Raw genomic sequence first — 15,077 nt, forward strand, 5'->3', positions numbered from 1 at the left:
GCCATTGATCAAGTGATCATCCAGATTCCACATTCTTCCCCCATTTGCTGAAACAACAGCATTTCAGGAAGTGATGAGGTCAGGATATCAAATTCAACCACAGCTCACTATGGACAAACTCTGTATTTTCATAATACTGTTCCTGTCAGGTGTAAGGAGGCCAAGAACTTCAGATCTTTCAATAAGTAATGTACAGAAAAGTAATGACTCTTTTGTATAGAAACGTTTAATTTTATTACACTGAGTGGGAAACAGTACATATAGAAATCTATCATGATTCATCAAAAATACAAAGAAAATACAGAATGTATGATGCAGAACAGATTAAATTTCTCACTCCTGGTGATATTTATTTGTAGCTATCTCTATTGATAAGCAAATAACTTGATTTGTCAGAAAAACAACAAAATTACAACAATTTTGCATTCTTATAATTGAATATCACAGTGATTTAAAAATATTTCAAAAGTTGAACTGATATACAAAGATGTTGTTCATCATAAATTTCAAAACAATTTGGATTTGCCATTTTAAGGTTTGCATTTTAAAGCAGAAGGTAATTATCCCAGTTTGCAAATGGTGTCACATGATTCACTAAACTTGTTTTTTAACCACTAAATGTGACAAATTATTGTGGTAAGAGTCTAACTTACTATCCAAATGCAGTTATTATTAGAACAAACTATTTAGAAATGCATTTATATCAGTTCTAATTGAACCTCAGCTTTATACTAGTGATTCCTTTGAAAACAAGTTAAGGCTAAGAGCATAATGCAATACAAATAATGTGGATTAAGTTTTGATGAAAGATCATTAATCTGAAACATTAATTTTATTTCTCTCTCCATTGGTGTTCCCTGGCTTGCTGAACAGCATTTCCTGTTTTTATTTTACGTAGTATGAAATGGCCTGTACATTAATATCACAGAACACAATGTGATTTTGACACCAACGTATGTATCTGGATGTTTAGCTTTAACCAAAAAAAAACTCAATGTCATATGCCAAACTAGAAACTACCATTTTAAACAAATACAGCATTTTTAGAGTGTGGTTGGATTGGTTTTGGTATAACATGAAATTGCAAAATGTGAAAAAAAACCAAGACTATAATATGTTAATTTTAATTCTTATCTTTAGCAACACTGTGCAAGTAAGGCAATCTAGATAAGGCAAGTGGTTAGGAGGACCTCTCAATACAATCATCACTCAACTGAAAATATATGATAACCTTGTCAGTTTCTGTACAAAAGTGCAATTTGCCACATGACAGTTGCAAATCAGAAAAGATACATCATTTTTCACGACAATTTGACATATTTCTTTCACTGCTAGTCCATTAGAATTTCAGGGCTTTCGACGTTACAAATACATAAATCATACTGAAGAACCATGATATGAAAATGACCCATCATCTGGTACAATTTTTAATGTGAAATAAATGTTAGTGCGAAGATAGGCAGCTACGTTTTAACTTGCAATGACAGATTTATTGAATAGCAGGTTGCAACAACAGACAGCCACTAAAACCCATTTAACCATTCTTGAAAGTCCAGTTAAAGGTCAAATCCCTTTATTCATTTTCAAACCTGCTGTATGGGTGATCAGAATCCTGAATAAGACCTGAAATTTAAAACAAAAATGTTTTTATGTCCAGAATAAATAACACAAAAATTCAAATGCATAATTCAACATAATACTGAACCACTTTAAGAACATTGCAAGCTAGAATTATTTGTTGAGTATGAAACTTTAAACAGACACCTAAATCTCAGATCTGTCCACTACTTAAATTTCCACTCATTTTTAGTTTGAGATTTTGGGGAAAAGAAAAAGAGGATTTTAGACACACAGCTGCTGTACATATTGGTTAACCCTCTTACTTAAATTGGGAAGCAGAAGGCCAGTCAGTTGAATTTAATGACTTGACATTTCTGTGTCAACCTTTGATTGGGATTCATTTCTGACACAGCAGAGCTTCTGCCTGTTGCTCAGATGCCCTGAGACCCTGGCTGCATTTGTTACCTAATGACTAATTATATACAAGGAGGTCTGCTTTTTGAACCTGTACTGGCAACCACCCTCATGAAGGCTGAGAACTATTGTGACCTACCACAATAGGGAAAGAGATAGTTGGTGAGCTGCGTTTTAATTTCTTTTTAAATTATAAATGTTCACAGACATGATCAAAGCACTTGCACAGATCCTCCTCAATGTCTAGACTGTAGCCCAATCTATCGAGTTCCAAACATTTGATTTTGGCGGATAACAGGCCTCCCCCATATTCCAACAGTGTAAACGGCAGGAAGCATTACAGAGGTCACAATAAAAAAAAAATGGAAAATGTTAGAATTAGTCAGCAGGTCATACAGAATCTATGAAAACAGAGATTAAGTTAACATTTTAGGCTGGTGCTATTTCATCAGAATTGGAAATAGAGGTCTTACAGGATTCGAGATGCATTTTAAAGCAAGAGGGAAAAGTAGATAAGTACGGAGATTCAGGTGAATTCCAGAGCCTCAGGCCTGGACAGCTGAAGGCAAAGCTGCTATTAGTGCAGTGATGAAAACTGGGGAGATGCAAGAAGCTATATAGGCAGAGTGCAGAGATCCCACAGAATTGTAGAGCTGAAAGAGGTTATGAAGGTATGGAGGGATGAAGACATGGACTAATTTCAAAAAAAGGATGAGAATTGTAACATCAAGGCATTGACTAACCAGGAACCAATGCATGTCAGTAAGAATGTAGGTGATAGGTGAATGGGACTTGGTGTGAGCTGGCATGAGAAGCAGACTTTAGTTGACTTTAAGTTTGAGGGGGGCAGGGAACGCGAGAGATTAGCCAGGAAAGCATATGAAAAGGGATGACAAAGCCATGGAAAAGTCTTTCAGCAGATCAACTAAAGCAGAGGTGGAGATGTGCAAGTTTATAGAAGTACAAATTGGCAACTTTGCTGATGGCAAGAATTTGGGCTTAGAAGTTCAGCATTAAACAGGATGACAAGGATGCGCATGATTCAGTCTTAGATCTTAACTAGGGAGAACATCGGTGATTAGGGTTTGCAGCTAGCAGTGGAACTGAAGATAGCTGCTCCTGTTTTCCTGATAGTTATTTGAAGGAAGCTTCTGCTTAACCAATACTAGATGTCTGATGGGTAGCATGACATTAATGATTTGGAGGAAGGAACTGAAGGTACTGTTGCTAAGTTTGCAGATGATTCAATGATATATAGAGGGACAGTTAGTATTGAGAAAGCAGGGAAGCTGCAGAAGGAACTGAACAGCTCAGGAGAGTGGGCAAAGAAATGGCAGATGGAATACAATGTGGAAAAGTGTGAGGTTATGCACTTTGGAAGGAGAAATTAAGGCAAAAGCAGGGATGTACTTCTGAGGTTGAATAAGGCTCTGGTCAGACATTTGGATACTGAGAGTAGGTTTGGGCCCCAAATCTAAGGAAGGATGTGCTGGCCTTCGTAAAGGTCCAGTGGAGGCTCACAAGAATGATCCCTGGAATGAAGAGTTTGTTGTTTGAGGAACAATTGAGGACTCTGGGTCTGTACTCATTGGGAGTTTAGAAGGTTGAGATGGGACTTTATTGAAACTTACAGGATACTGCGAGACCTGGATAGAGTGGACGTGGAGAGAATGTTTCCAATAGTAGGAAAAGCTAGAACCAGAGGGCACAACCTCAGACTAAAGGGATGATCCTTTTAAACAGAGATGAGGAGGAATTTCTTCAGCCAGAGAGTGGCGAATCCATAGAGCTCTTTGCCGCTGAAAGCTATGGGGACAAGGTCATTGAGTGTCTTGAAGATGGAGACAGATTCGTTCTTTGTTGGTAAGGGGATCAAGGGTTATGGGGATAAGGCAGGAGAATGGGGATGAGAAAAGAAATCAGCCATGATTGAATGGCGGAGCAGACTCAATGGGCTGATTGGCCTAATTCTGCTCCTATGTCTTATGGAAGTAACGAGGATTGAAAGAGATCAGATTGAATGCATATGGATCCTGATGTATATATTTGGACAATGTCACCAAAGGACAACCTGTAGATAAGAAATAGGAGGAGACACAGTTTAGATCCTTGGGGGACAACTTGTATGAGTAGTAAAAGGAGCCATTACAGACAAGAATTAAACCAGGTTGAGAAACCAATCTGTCCAATCACGTGAACATAAAAGATCCAACAACACAATTAAAAGAACGGGGGAGGCAATGGTGTAGTGTTATTGTCACTGGATTCATAATCCAGAGACTCAGGGTAAAGCTTTGGGGACCAGGGTTCAAATCCCATCACAGCAGATGGTGAAATTTGACTTCAATAAAAAGCTGGAATCAAAAATGTCTAATTATGACCATGAAACTATTGTCGATGTTGTAAAAACCCATGTTTCAATAATGTCCTTTAGAACATAAGAACATAAGAAATAGGAGGAGTAGGCCATCTAGCCCTTCGAGTCTGCCCCGCCATTCAATAAGATCATGGCTGATCTGTCGTGGCTCAGTTCCACATTCCCGCCCTCTCCCCATAACCCTTAATCCCCTCGCTTATCAAAAACCCATCAACCCGCGTCTTAAAAATACTTAGCGAGGCAGCCTCCACCACTTCAATGGGCAGAGAATTCCAGAGATTCACCACCCTTTGAGTGAAGAAGTTCCTCCTCAACTCTGTTCTAAACCAAACCCCCCCCCACCTTTATCTTGAGGCTGTGCCCTCTAGTCCTACTGTCCTTTCTGAGCAGGAAGAGTCTCTCCACCTCTATCCTATCCATCCCATTCATCATCTTATATGTCTCAATGAAATCTCCTCTCATTCTTCTAAACTCTAACGAGTACAAGCCTAGTTTATTCAGCCTCTCCTCATAGCTCAACCCCCTCAACTCCGGTATCAGCCTAGTAAACCTCCTCTGCACTCCCTCCAAGGCCAAAATATCCTTAAATATTCCTTAAGAAGGAAATCTGCTGTCCTTACCCGGTTTGGCCTACATGTGACTCCAGACCCACAGCAATGTGATTGACTCTTAAATGCCCCCTGAAATGATCCAGTGAGCCACTCAGTTCAAGGAGCAATTAGGGATGGGCAACAAATGCTGGCTCAGCCAGCGACACGTCGCCTGAATGATTAAAAAACAAATGAGTTCTCCAAGTAGCCTAGCCAAAATTTATCCCAAATCAAACCAACACCAAAAAACAAAGATTTCACTATTTCCTAGAATCATAGAGTCCTGACAGTACAGGAGGAGGCCATTTGGCCCATCCAGTCTGTACCGACCACAATCCCACCCAGGATCTATTCCTGTAACCCCACACATTTATCCTGCTAATCTGCCGACACTAGGGTCAATTTAGCATGGCCAATTAACCTAACTTGCAAATCTTTGGACGATGCATTTATCTCATTGTTATGGAATCTTGCATTTTGTACAATAAAGCAGTGCCTAAATTTCAGTGCACTTCATTGGCAGCAAAGTGCTTTAGGATGTGAAGTCACGCAATGTGCTATAGAAATGCAAATTATTTCTTTCTGCATTTATTAAAATACATCAGCAATTAGTGGATTGTAATGATATACTTTAAGCTAAGTGCTGGAAAATAAATGCAGACTATACCAATGACAGCATGTAGCCATTGTATGATATAATATAAAACGTGGCATAAGACCTATGCCACTATCTCCTGCATAGATTTGTAACTCATCTCGCAACTGAATGCAGCTCAATAAGTAATGCATTTAACAGATCTATATGTCATTTATAATTCAAAACAAATCTAACCTGTTAACTGGAATACGCTGCATTGAACCAAAGTGATTTATATCATTTGAAATTTTCAGTCCAAATGGCAGAAGTTCAAAAACACTTTATACTTGCCAACCAGAAAAGCTAGTCAAAGTTGACCAACAGATTGAAAATAACTGACAGCACCCCAAAACTGACAATTCAAGATGAGCCCTGAGAATAGGCTGATGACAGATGAAAGGCAGTGAAACAAAGCCTTTGTAACTTAAAAGGAAAACATAATGAAGAGATTTTGGGCCCAATTTTACCATCAAGTTTGGGGGAGTCTGTGGGAAGGAAAAGGTGTCGATAGTAGTCATGATGTGGGTATGCCGGCGTTGGACTGGCGTAAACACAGTAAAAAGTCTGACAACACCAGGTTTTAGTCCAACCTACTTATTTGATAATATACTCACAAGCTTTCGAGGGACACCCTCTTCGTCAGGTGAATGGAGAGTTCTGGCCTCAGACAGAGCATATAAAGCACAGACAGTTCATGTCGCACTATCTGTAACCCCCGTGACTTGCCTGGGTTTGCAAAACCTCACTTACTGTACTGTCTGGAGACAATACACATCTCTTTAAACTGTGATCAGCGCTCCTTCCACTCACATTATCAGCCACTTCAGGTCTTGAACAGCAGGTTAGGTGTAAAGATTCGCATCCTAATCAGTAATCTCTAAACTGTCTGTGCTTTATATGCTCTGTCTGAGGCCAGAACTCTCCATTCACCTGACGAAGAGGGTGTCCCTCGAAAGCTTGTGAGTATATTATCAAATAAGTAGGTTGGACTAAAACCTGGTGTTGTCAGACTTTTTACGGAAGGAAAAGGGACAGACAGGCTTTCAAAAGTGTGTTAACCAGTGTTCAGGGTAAACATGTTCCTCTTAGAGTGAAGGGCAAAGCTGGCAGAAGTCGGGAACTGTGGATGACTCGGGATATTGAGGCCCTGATCAAGAAGGAGAAAGAGGCACGTGACGTGCATAGGCAGCTGGGATCAAGTGAATCTCTTGAAGACTATACGGTGTGTAGGAGTAGAGTTAAGAAAGAAATCAGGAGGACAAAAAAGGGACACAAAATTGTTTTGGCAGATAAGGTAAGGGAGAATCCAAAGAGCTTTTACAAATACACAAAGGGCAAAATAGTAACAAGGGAGAGAGTAGGGCCTCTTAAGGATCAACAAGGTAATCTATGTGTGGATCCACAAGAGATGGGTGAGATCTTAAATGAATATTTCTCATTTCGTCATCAATATTTACTATTGAGAAAAGCATGGACGTTAAGGAACTTGGGGAATTAAATATCAGTGTCTTGAGGAGTGTCCATATTACAGACGAGGTGGTGCTGGAAGTCACAAAAAGGGCATCAAGGTAGATAAATCTGCGGGACCTGATGAGGTATATCCCAGGATGTTGTGGGATGCCAGGGAGGAAATTGCAGGTCCCCTAGCCGAGATATTTGAATTATCGATAGTCACAGGTGAAGTGCCTAAAGAGAGTGGCAAATGTTGTGCCTTTGTTTAAAAACGGCTGCAGAGAAAAGGCTGGGAACTACAGGCCAGTTAGCCTCACATCTATGGTGGGTAAATTGTTGGAAGGTATTTTGAGAATCAGGATCTACAGGTATTTAAAGGTGCATGGACTGATTAGGGACAGTCAGCATGGCTTTGTGAGTGGAAAATCATGTCTCACAAATTTGATTGAGTTTTTTTGAAGAGAACATAAGAAATAAGAAATAGGAGCAGGAGTAGGCCATCTAGCCCTTCGAGCCTGCCCCACCATTCAATAAGATCATGGCTGATCTGTCGTGGCTCAGTTCCACTTTCCCGCCCTCTCCCCATAACCCTTAATCCCCTCTCTTATCAAGAACCCATCAACCAGCTTCTTAAAAATATTTAGCGAGGCAGCCTCCACCACTTCAACGGGCAGAGAATTCCGGAGATTCACCACCCTTTGAGTGAAGAAGTTCCTCCTCAACTCCGTTCTAAACTGCCTCCCCTTTATCTTGAGGCTGTGCCCCCTAGTCCTACTGTCTTTTTTGAGCGGGAAGAGTTTCTCCACCTCTATCCTATCCATCCCATTCATCATCTTATACGTCTCAATGAGATCTCCCCTCATTCTTCTAAACTCTAACCAAGAAGGTAAATGAGGGCAGTGCAGTTGATGTTGTCTACATGGACTTCAGCAAGTCTTTGACAAGGTACCGCACGGTAGGCTGTTGCATAAAATTAAATCTCATGGGATCCAGGGTGAGGTGTCTAAATGGATACAAAATTGGCTTCTTGACAGAAGCCAGAGGGTGATTGTAGGGAGTTGTTTTTCAAGCTGGAGGCCTGTGACCAGCAGTATGCCTCAGGGATCAGTGCTGGGCCCACAGTTACTTGTCATTTATATTAATGATTTGGATGAGAATATAGGGGGCATGGTTAGTAAGTTTGCAGATGACACCAAGATTGGTGGCATGGTGGACAGTGAGAAAGGTTATCTCCAATTGCAGCAGGGCCTTGATCAATTGGACCAGTGGGCTGAAGAATGGCAGATGGAGTTTAATGCAAAGTAATGCATTTTGGTAGATTGAACCAGAGCAGGACTTACTAAGTTAATGGGAGTGCACTGGGAGAGTTACAGAACAAAGAGATCTAGGGGTACATATTCATAGCTCCTTGAAAGTTGAGTCACAGGTGGATAGGGTGGTGAAGAAGGCATTTAGCATGCTTGGTTTCATCGGTCAGAACACTGAATACAGGAGTTGGGACGTCTTGTTGAAGTTGTACAAGACATTGGTAAGGCCACACTTGGAATACTGTGTGCAATTCTGGTCACCCTATTATAGAAAGGATATTATCAAACTAGAAAAAGTGCAGAAAAGATTTACTAGGATGCTGCCCAGACTTGATGGATTGAGTTGCAAGGAGAGGCTGAATAGACTAGGACTTTTTTCTCTGGAACTAGGAGGCTGAGGGGTGACCTTCTAGAGCTCTATAAAATAATGAGGGGCATAGGCAAGGTAGATAGTCAATATCTTTTCCCAAAGATAGGGGAGTCTACAACTAGAGCACATAGGTTTAAGGGGAGAGGGGGGAGATACAGAAGTATCTAGCGGGGCTTTTTTTTCCACATAGAGGGTGGTGTCTGGAACAAGCTGCCAGAGGCAGTAGTAGAGGTGGGTAGCAAGTTTATCTTTTAACAAGCATTTAGATAGTTCCATGGGTACAACTGGTAGAGAGGGATATGGGCCAAATGCGGGCAATTGGGATTAACGTAGGGATTTAATAAAAAGGGCGGCATGGACAAGTTAGGTCGAAAGGCCTGTTTCCATGCTGTAAACCTCTATGACTCTAAGTTGCACCCATTGTCAGGCACCAAAATTTGGTAAAGTCAGACATGAGGCGTGTAGCATGATCCGTGCCTGCCTCCACGCCAGCTCCCCCTTTACCAACTGCCAAAAATGGCTGCTGTCTGGACATTCGCATGCATTTAAATAGACTTAATGGGCTGCACGCCAAAACTTACTATCACTTCTCCCTCTACCACAGTGTTCGCCCATTCAGATTCTGCGTGAAACATACATGGTCTGTAAAGGTCCGATCTGGGCACTCCAGCTTCTCTGAGGAGAAAGGTTCAGAGCTTCTGGTCGCTCTCTGACTCAGATTGGTGGTGGAGAGATGGGAGGGAAATGGGTCAGATGGCCCTCTGACAGAGGGTGAGCGAGAAGAGAGGAAGGAAGGTAGGTCAGGTGACTCTTGGCATTGGGGAGAGGAGGGTGGGGGAGAAGGAGGGACTCAGATGACTTTCTGGTGCCGGGGCAGCAGGGGGGTCCACTGCTACTCTGCATGCATGCTGGGGTGGGGGGGGGTGGAATAAGGGGTCAGTTATGTTATTGAGGTGGGGCAGTGTCTGTGGGGTCCGGGGGAGGGTTTAGCTGGTTCGGGAGTGATGTGGCAGGGGAGCATTCTTCTATTTTGTTTTTACTGTGCATGTGCAGTTGAAGGCTCCAATTGGAGCTGCAGTGTTTCAGGCACGATAAGCCCAGCTCACATGCTAATGCAGCGCGATTCGGAATTATTGATTTTTTTTCAAGCAGAGTGCACGTGGGAGGAGTCTAAAAATCGATCTGAAACACTCCCAGATTCAGCACCTCGAATCAAAATGGTAAAAATTGGGCCCTTCGTTTCGCATAATGAAAGCTTGAAGTTGTTGTTCAATAACAGTCATGTAGTTCTGCGAATCACCAGGTTAGAAAGGATACACTGATTATTTTCTCTTCCCCCTCATTCAAGTTAGCACTCAATTCAACTCCATCCAGTTCAGACTTGCATTCTTTCCATCCCAATTCATGCTAGCATTCTTTCTCCTCACTCTCCTGGTACTCAGGTTAATAGTCTTTTTTCTCTCCTTCTCAAGTTTCCATCCACATCCTAACTTAAGCAATGCTTCATTCTCTTTCAGCTTCATTGTTATCTATTCCCTCTTGCCTGCCTTTCATTGATAAAGGCCCCACCCTCACACCACTCCTCTCCATGTTCAGTTACAAAGTGTTCTAAGCACTGCACACAGTAGCCAGGAATTCCTGATCTCATGAAACTTCTCATCAATGCTACCGAGCATTAGTTACTTCACAGATAACAGCCTTCTTGTCAAAATTAGCAGCCCAGTCTCTCCACTGGTTTTTGTCAGCAAACACAGATGCGTGCTGGACTGATGATGTGCTGACAGTTGGCATATACAAGAGTAGCATAGTTTATATCAGAGATGACATGTTTTGATTATTTAATATGTGCAGGAGTATTGTAACCAAGCAATAGATTTGCAATAATTTTCACAAACTTCTCAACTCTAATACCATTACTTTTAGGAGATAGCTCTTTCAGGTGTCAGCCTTGGCTCAGTTGGTTATACTTTCACCTTTGAACCAAATAGGGTAGGTTCTGGGATTCAAACACAAAGACCAAAGCTGACACTCCAGTGCAATACAGAGGAAGCACTAACCGATTTTGTAGATAAAACATTAAACCAGAGTGCTGTCTGTCCACTCAAGTGGACTTCAAACTATGACATTCTGAAGAAGAGCAGATGAGTTATCCCTGGTATTTGGCCAGTATGTGATCCTCTATCAATATCAAAACAAACTGATTATCTGGGCCATTACTTAATTGCTGATTGTGGGATCTTGCTGTGCGCTGCCCACGTTACAAGAATACATTAAGTATTTCATTGGCTGTAATGCATTTTGAGACAACTGATGGCTGTGGCATAGATATTATGCACATTTTTTCTGGTTGCATTTTTTAAAACCTCAAAGGTCATCAAATGCTTTCAGGAGAGGGATAAAGCACCCATTTAAAAGCAGAGATCACCTTTGGGGACCCCAGCCCAGATTATCCTAGAGCTGCTGCATGCGTCACCTTCATTCCTAGCAGCACTGCACTTATATCCATGCTGGCGCAGCAAATGCTGGCAGTTGTTTTGCCATTTGCTGCACATTTTGGGAAACTGCTTGAAAGAATATTGTCCGTAAAATAATCAAAGAAAACTCAAAAGGTATCTTATAAATACAGAAAGGGCAAGAAGCTAGAGTAGGGTCTATTAGACACCAAAAAGGTAACCAATTTGTGGAGGAAGAAAACATATCCTGGCTCTTAACAAATACTTAACATTTATCTTGACAAAGGAGGGTGTGATGCAGACATTATGGTTAAGGATAATTCTGAAATATTGGATGAGATAAACATAGGGAGATAGTAAATATTAAGAATTGTCATCTTTGAAAGTTGATCAATCACCAAGCCCAGTTGAAAGGTGTTCCAGGCTGTTAAAAGAAGCAAGGAAAGGAATAGTATTATTTTCCACATTGGTCTTGTTACAGATGTGGTGCCAGAGAACAGTTAATGTTCCAATGTTGTTTAATAATGGAGGAAAGAATAGATTAAATAATAGAAGCTCTATTAGCTAAACTTGTGGTTGGAAATTATTTGGAAAAAGTTTGAGAGTCAGTAACAATCATTATTTACAAAGGCATGGTATAATCAAGAACAGTGAACATGGATTTATTAAGGAAATTTGTGTTTGATTTATTGAATTTTTTGAGGAGCTAACAAAGAACATTGGTGAGGGTAATGCATTTGATCAGTCCACTTGAATTCCAGCAAGGATTTTGGCAAGGTCCCACATTGGCAGACTGATCAGCAAGAAAGAGCACATGAGGTCCAAGGGCAAGCGACAAGTTTGACTCTAAGTTTGTTTAGTGGCAGGAAGCAAAAGGTAAAGGCCAAAGGGATGTCTATGACTGGAAGTTTATTTATAGTGGGGACCTGCAGGGCTCTGTACCAGCTCCCTTGCTTTCTGTGGTATATAGCAGTGATTTAAACTTAAGATATAGGAGGTATGCATAAATTATTTGCAAATGATACAAAAACTGGCTGCATGGCTGATAAAGGAAGAAAGCTCAAGACATATCAACAGAGTGCTCAGATGGGCAGAAAAATAGCAATTGGAACTCAATCCAGAAAAGACAATGAAAGACAAATAAGCCAAGGGAATACATGGTGAGACAGTGGTTAGCACTGTAACCTCACAGCTCCAGGGACCTGGGTTCGATTCCCAGCTTAGGTCACTGCCTGTGTGGAGTCTGCATGTTCTCCCCGTGTCTGCCCATGGGTTTCCTCTGGGTACTCTGGTTTCCTCCCACAGTCCAAAAGACGTGCTGGTTGGGTGCACTGGCTTTGCTAAATTCTCTCTGTCTACCTAAACAGGTGCCGGACTGCGGCGACTAGGGGGATTTTCACCGTAATTTCACTGCAGTGTAAGCCTACTTGTGATGCTGATAAAAAATGTTTTAAAAAGTGGAAGGATTTGATTTATTGCCATATGCATCAGTATATAGTGAAAAGTATCGATTTTTTTGCATGCTATACAGACAAAGTACATAGGGAAGGAAAGGAGAGAGTGCAGAATGTAGTGTCACAGTCATAGGTAAAGTGCAGAGAAAGATCAACTTAATATGAGGAAGGTCCATTCAAAAGTCTGATGGCAGCAGGGAAAAAGCTATTTTTAAGTTGGTCGATATGCAATCTCAGGTTTTTGTATCTTTTTCCTGGCAGACGGTGGAAGAGAGTATTCCCAGCGTGCATGGGGTCCTTGATAATGCTGGCAGCTTTTCCGAGGTGGCAGGAAGCACAGAGAGTGTCAATGGACGGGAGGCTGGTTTGAACAATGCATTCATTCACAATCCTTTGTAGTTTTTTGCAGTTGCAGACAGAGCAGAAGGCATATCAAGCCGTCGTACAAGCAGAAATAATGCTTTCTATGGTGCATCTGTAGAAGTTGGAGAGAGCTGTAGCAGACATACCAAATTTCCTTAGTCTCCTGAGAAAGATACTAAGATGTGGAGGAACTCTGGAGTGGATATGCACAAATCTCCGAAGGCAGCAGTAAAGGAGATAAGATGGTTAAGGCAGCATACAGGATTATTTCCTTTATTAGATATGGCATAGAATTTAAAAGCAGGAAGGTTATGCTGGAACTGCATTAAACACCTGACAGGCCAAGGTTAGGGTGCATTGCACAGTTCTGGTCACCACATTATAGATACAGAGGAGATTTACAAAGATGCAGCCAAAACTGGAAAATTTTAGCTATGACGAAAGATTGGATAGACAAGGGTTCTTTCCTTTGAAACAGAGGAGGCTGAAGTGGAAGTTAACAGAAATGTATAAAATGATGAGCAGCCTAAACAGTGGGGACCGATAGCCCTTGAGCAGAGGGGTCAATAGCCACCGGAACAAACTTAAATAATTGACTGGTAGAAGACTTAGAGAGGAGTAAAGAATTTTCCCATCTAGAGGATGCTGGCATTTGCAACCTCACTGCTTGAAAGCCTGGTAGAGGTGGAAACACACTGTGCATTTAAAAAGTACTTGGAAATGCACTTGAAGAGCCATAATCCATAAGAATAAAGATCAAGAGCTGAAATATGGAAATAAACTGGATAGCTTTTTTGGCTGGTCAAGACATACTAGGCCAAATGACCTCCTCTCTTGTCATCAATTTCTGTTATTCTATCAACTCAAGTGCCCATACATGTGGAATGTTCTGTCAATGTTATTCTTTACAAGTCGGACCAATAAGATGTGCATTTTTAGGCTAACATCTAACAACTAACGTCTGCCTCATATTCCACCCCAGTTTCTCTTGGTAGAAAGATGAGCAGAAATCCTACCACATTTATGCCCGAGAGGAAACTTTATGTCATGGTGTTCTAACTGTTGTTTGGGATCACATACAACCCAAGACTAAACAGTCAGTTCATTCCTATTTGTGTTTCCACTTATTGGATTACTAGCTTTCCTTCACTGAATTCCAACAATCTTAAGATTTGGAATGGGCATCTCTTAAAAGAGATATCTGGTTGACAAGTTCTACCATCAGGACATCAAGTTCTATTGATTTCAGCAACTTCAGTCATATACAACTTAATGGACTTAAGATTTTATATATGGCCACCAGGGTCTAGCCTATAAAGAGAAAAGGCTTCAACATTCCTGTCCCATAATTCTTTACAACAAGGCACTTATCCCATAGCTGCTGTTTATGGTCTTTCTTACACTAGACTCCAAACTCCAAAATAATAAACATATTTAATAGAAAACCTTATTGCAGACAGAATCCTCATGGGACTTTTATATGCCGTAACATAAAAACTATTCAGCACTGTACACATGAGGAGTTTAGTAGATCATAACCTGCTCAGCTTTACACGCTGTGTTCTTTACTTAAAAGTGAATTGCACACATACAGGTCACTAACATGTATTTAAAGAGCATCTTTAATGTAATAAAATGTCTTAAGGTACTTCACTGGAGCATTATAAAACAGAATTTGACACCAAGCCAAACAAGGCAATAGTAGGGCAGAAGACCAAATATACAAATTTTAAGGAATATCTTAAAGGAGGAATGGTCGAGAGGCCAGAATTAGATCAGCACAGATATCTTGGAAGGCTCTGGCACTGGAGGAGATTATAGGGATGAGGAGGGGTGAGGCCATTAAGGAACTTCAAAACCAGGATGAGAATTATCAAACTCTTAACTGGAAGCTAGTGCATATTAGGCATGAAGCATGATCAGGACTTGGTGGGAGTATGGACGTATTGGTTTTTGCTGAGCTCAAGTTCATGGAGGGCAGAATATGGGTGGCCAGCCAGGTCTAACAGAATGAAGGTATGGATGAATATCATAGAATCCCTACAGTGCAGGAAACCATCATTTGGCCCATCGAGTCTGCACAATGGTCTGACAGAACAC

The 15,077-nt window shown here is 41.1% G+C and overlaps 1 protein-coding gene across 1 annotated transcript in view; it reads right to left on the reverse strand.

Moving 5' to 3' along the window:
* Positions 1–210: 210 nt before the first annotated feature.
* LOC145361377 (pituitary tumor-transforming gene 1 protein-interacting protein) overlaps positions 211–15,077 on the reverse strand; it is a 97,270-nt gene continuing 82,403 nt past the window's right edge. The window contains exon 7 of the mRNA XM_080217074.1: positions 211–1,623. Coding sequence (XP_080073200.1) covers positions 1,574–1,623 — 50 coding nt within the window. The 3' untranslated portion in view covers positions 211–1,573. The remainder of the gene's footprint in view (positions 1,624–15,077) is intronic.

Source organism: Carcharhinus amblyrhynchos, chromosome 2 (genome assembly GCF_965287045.1).
Source record: "Carcharhinus amblyrhynchos chromosome 2, sCarAmb.v2.hapA, whole genome shotgun sequence".
In the NCBI taxonomy this organism is placed as follows: domain Eukaryota; kingdom Metazoa; phylum Chordata; class Chondrichthyes; order Carcharhiniformes; family Carcharhinidae; genus Carcharhinus; species Carcharhinus amblyrhynchos.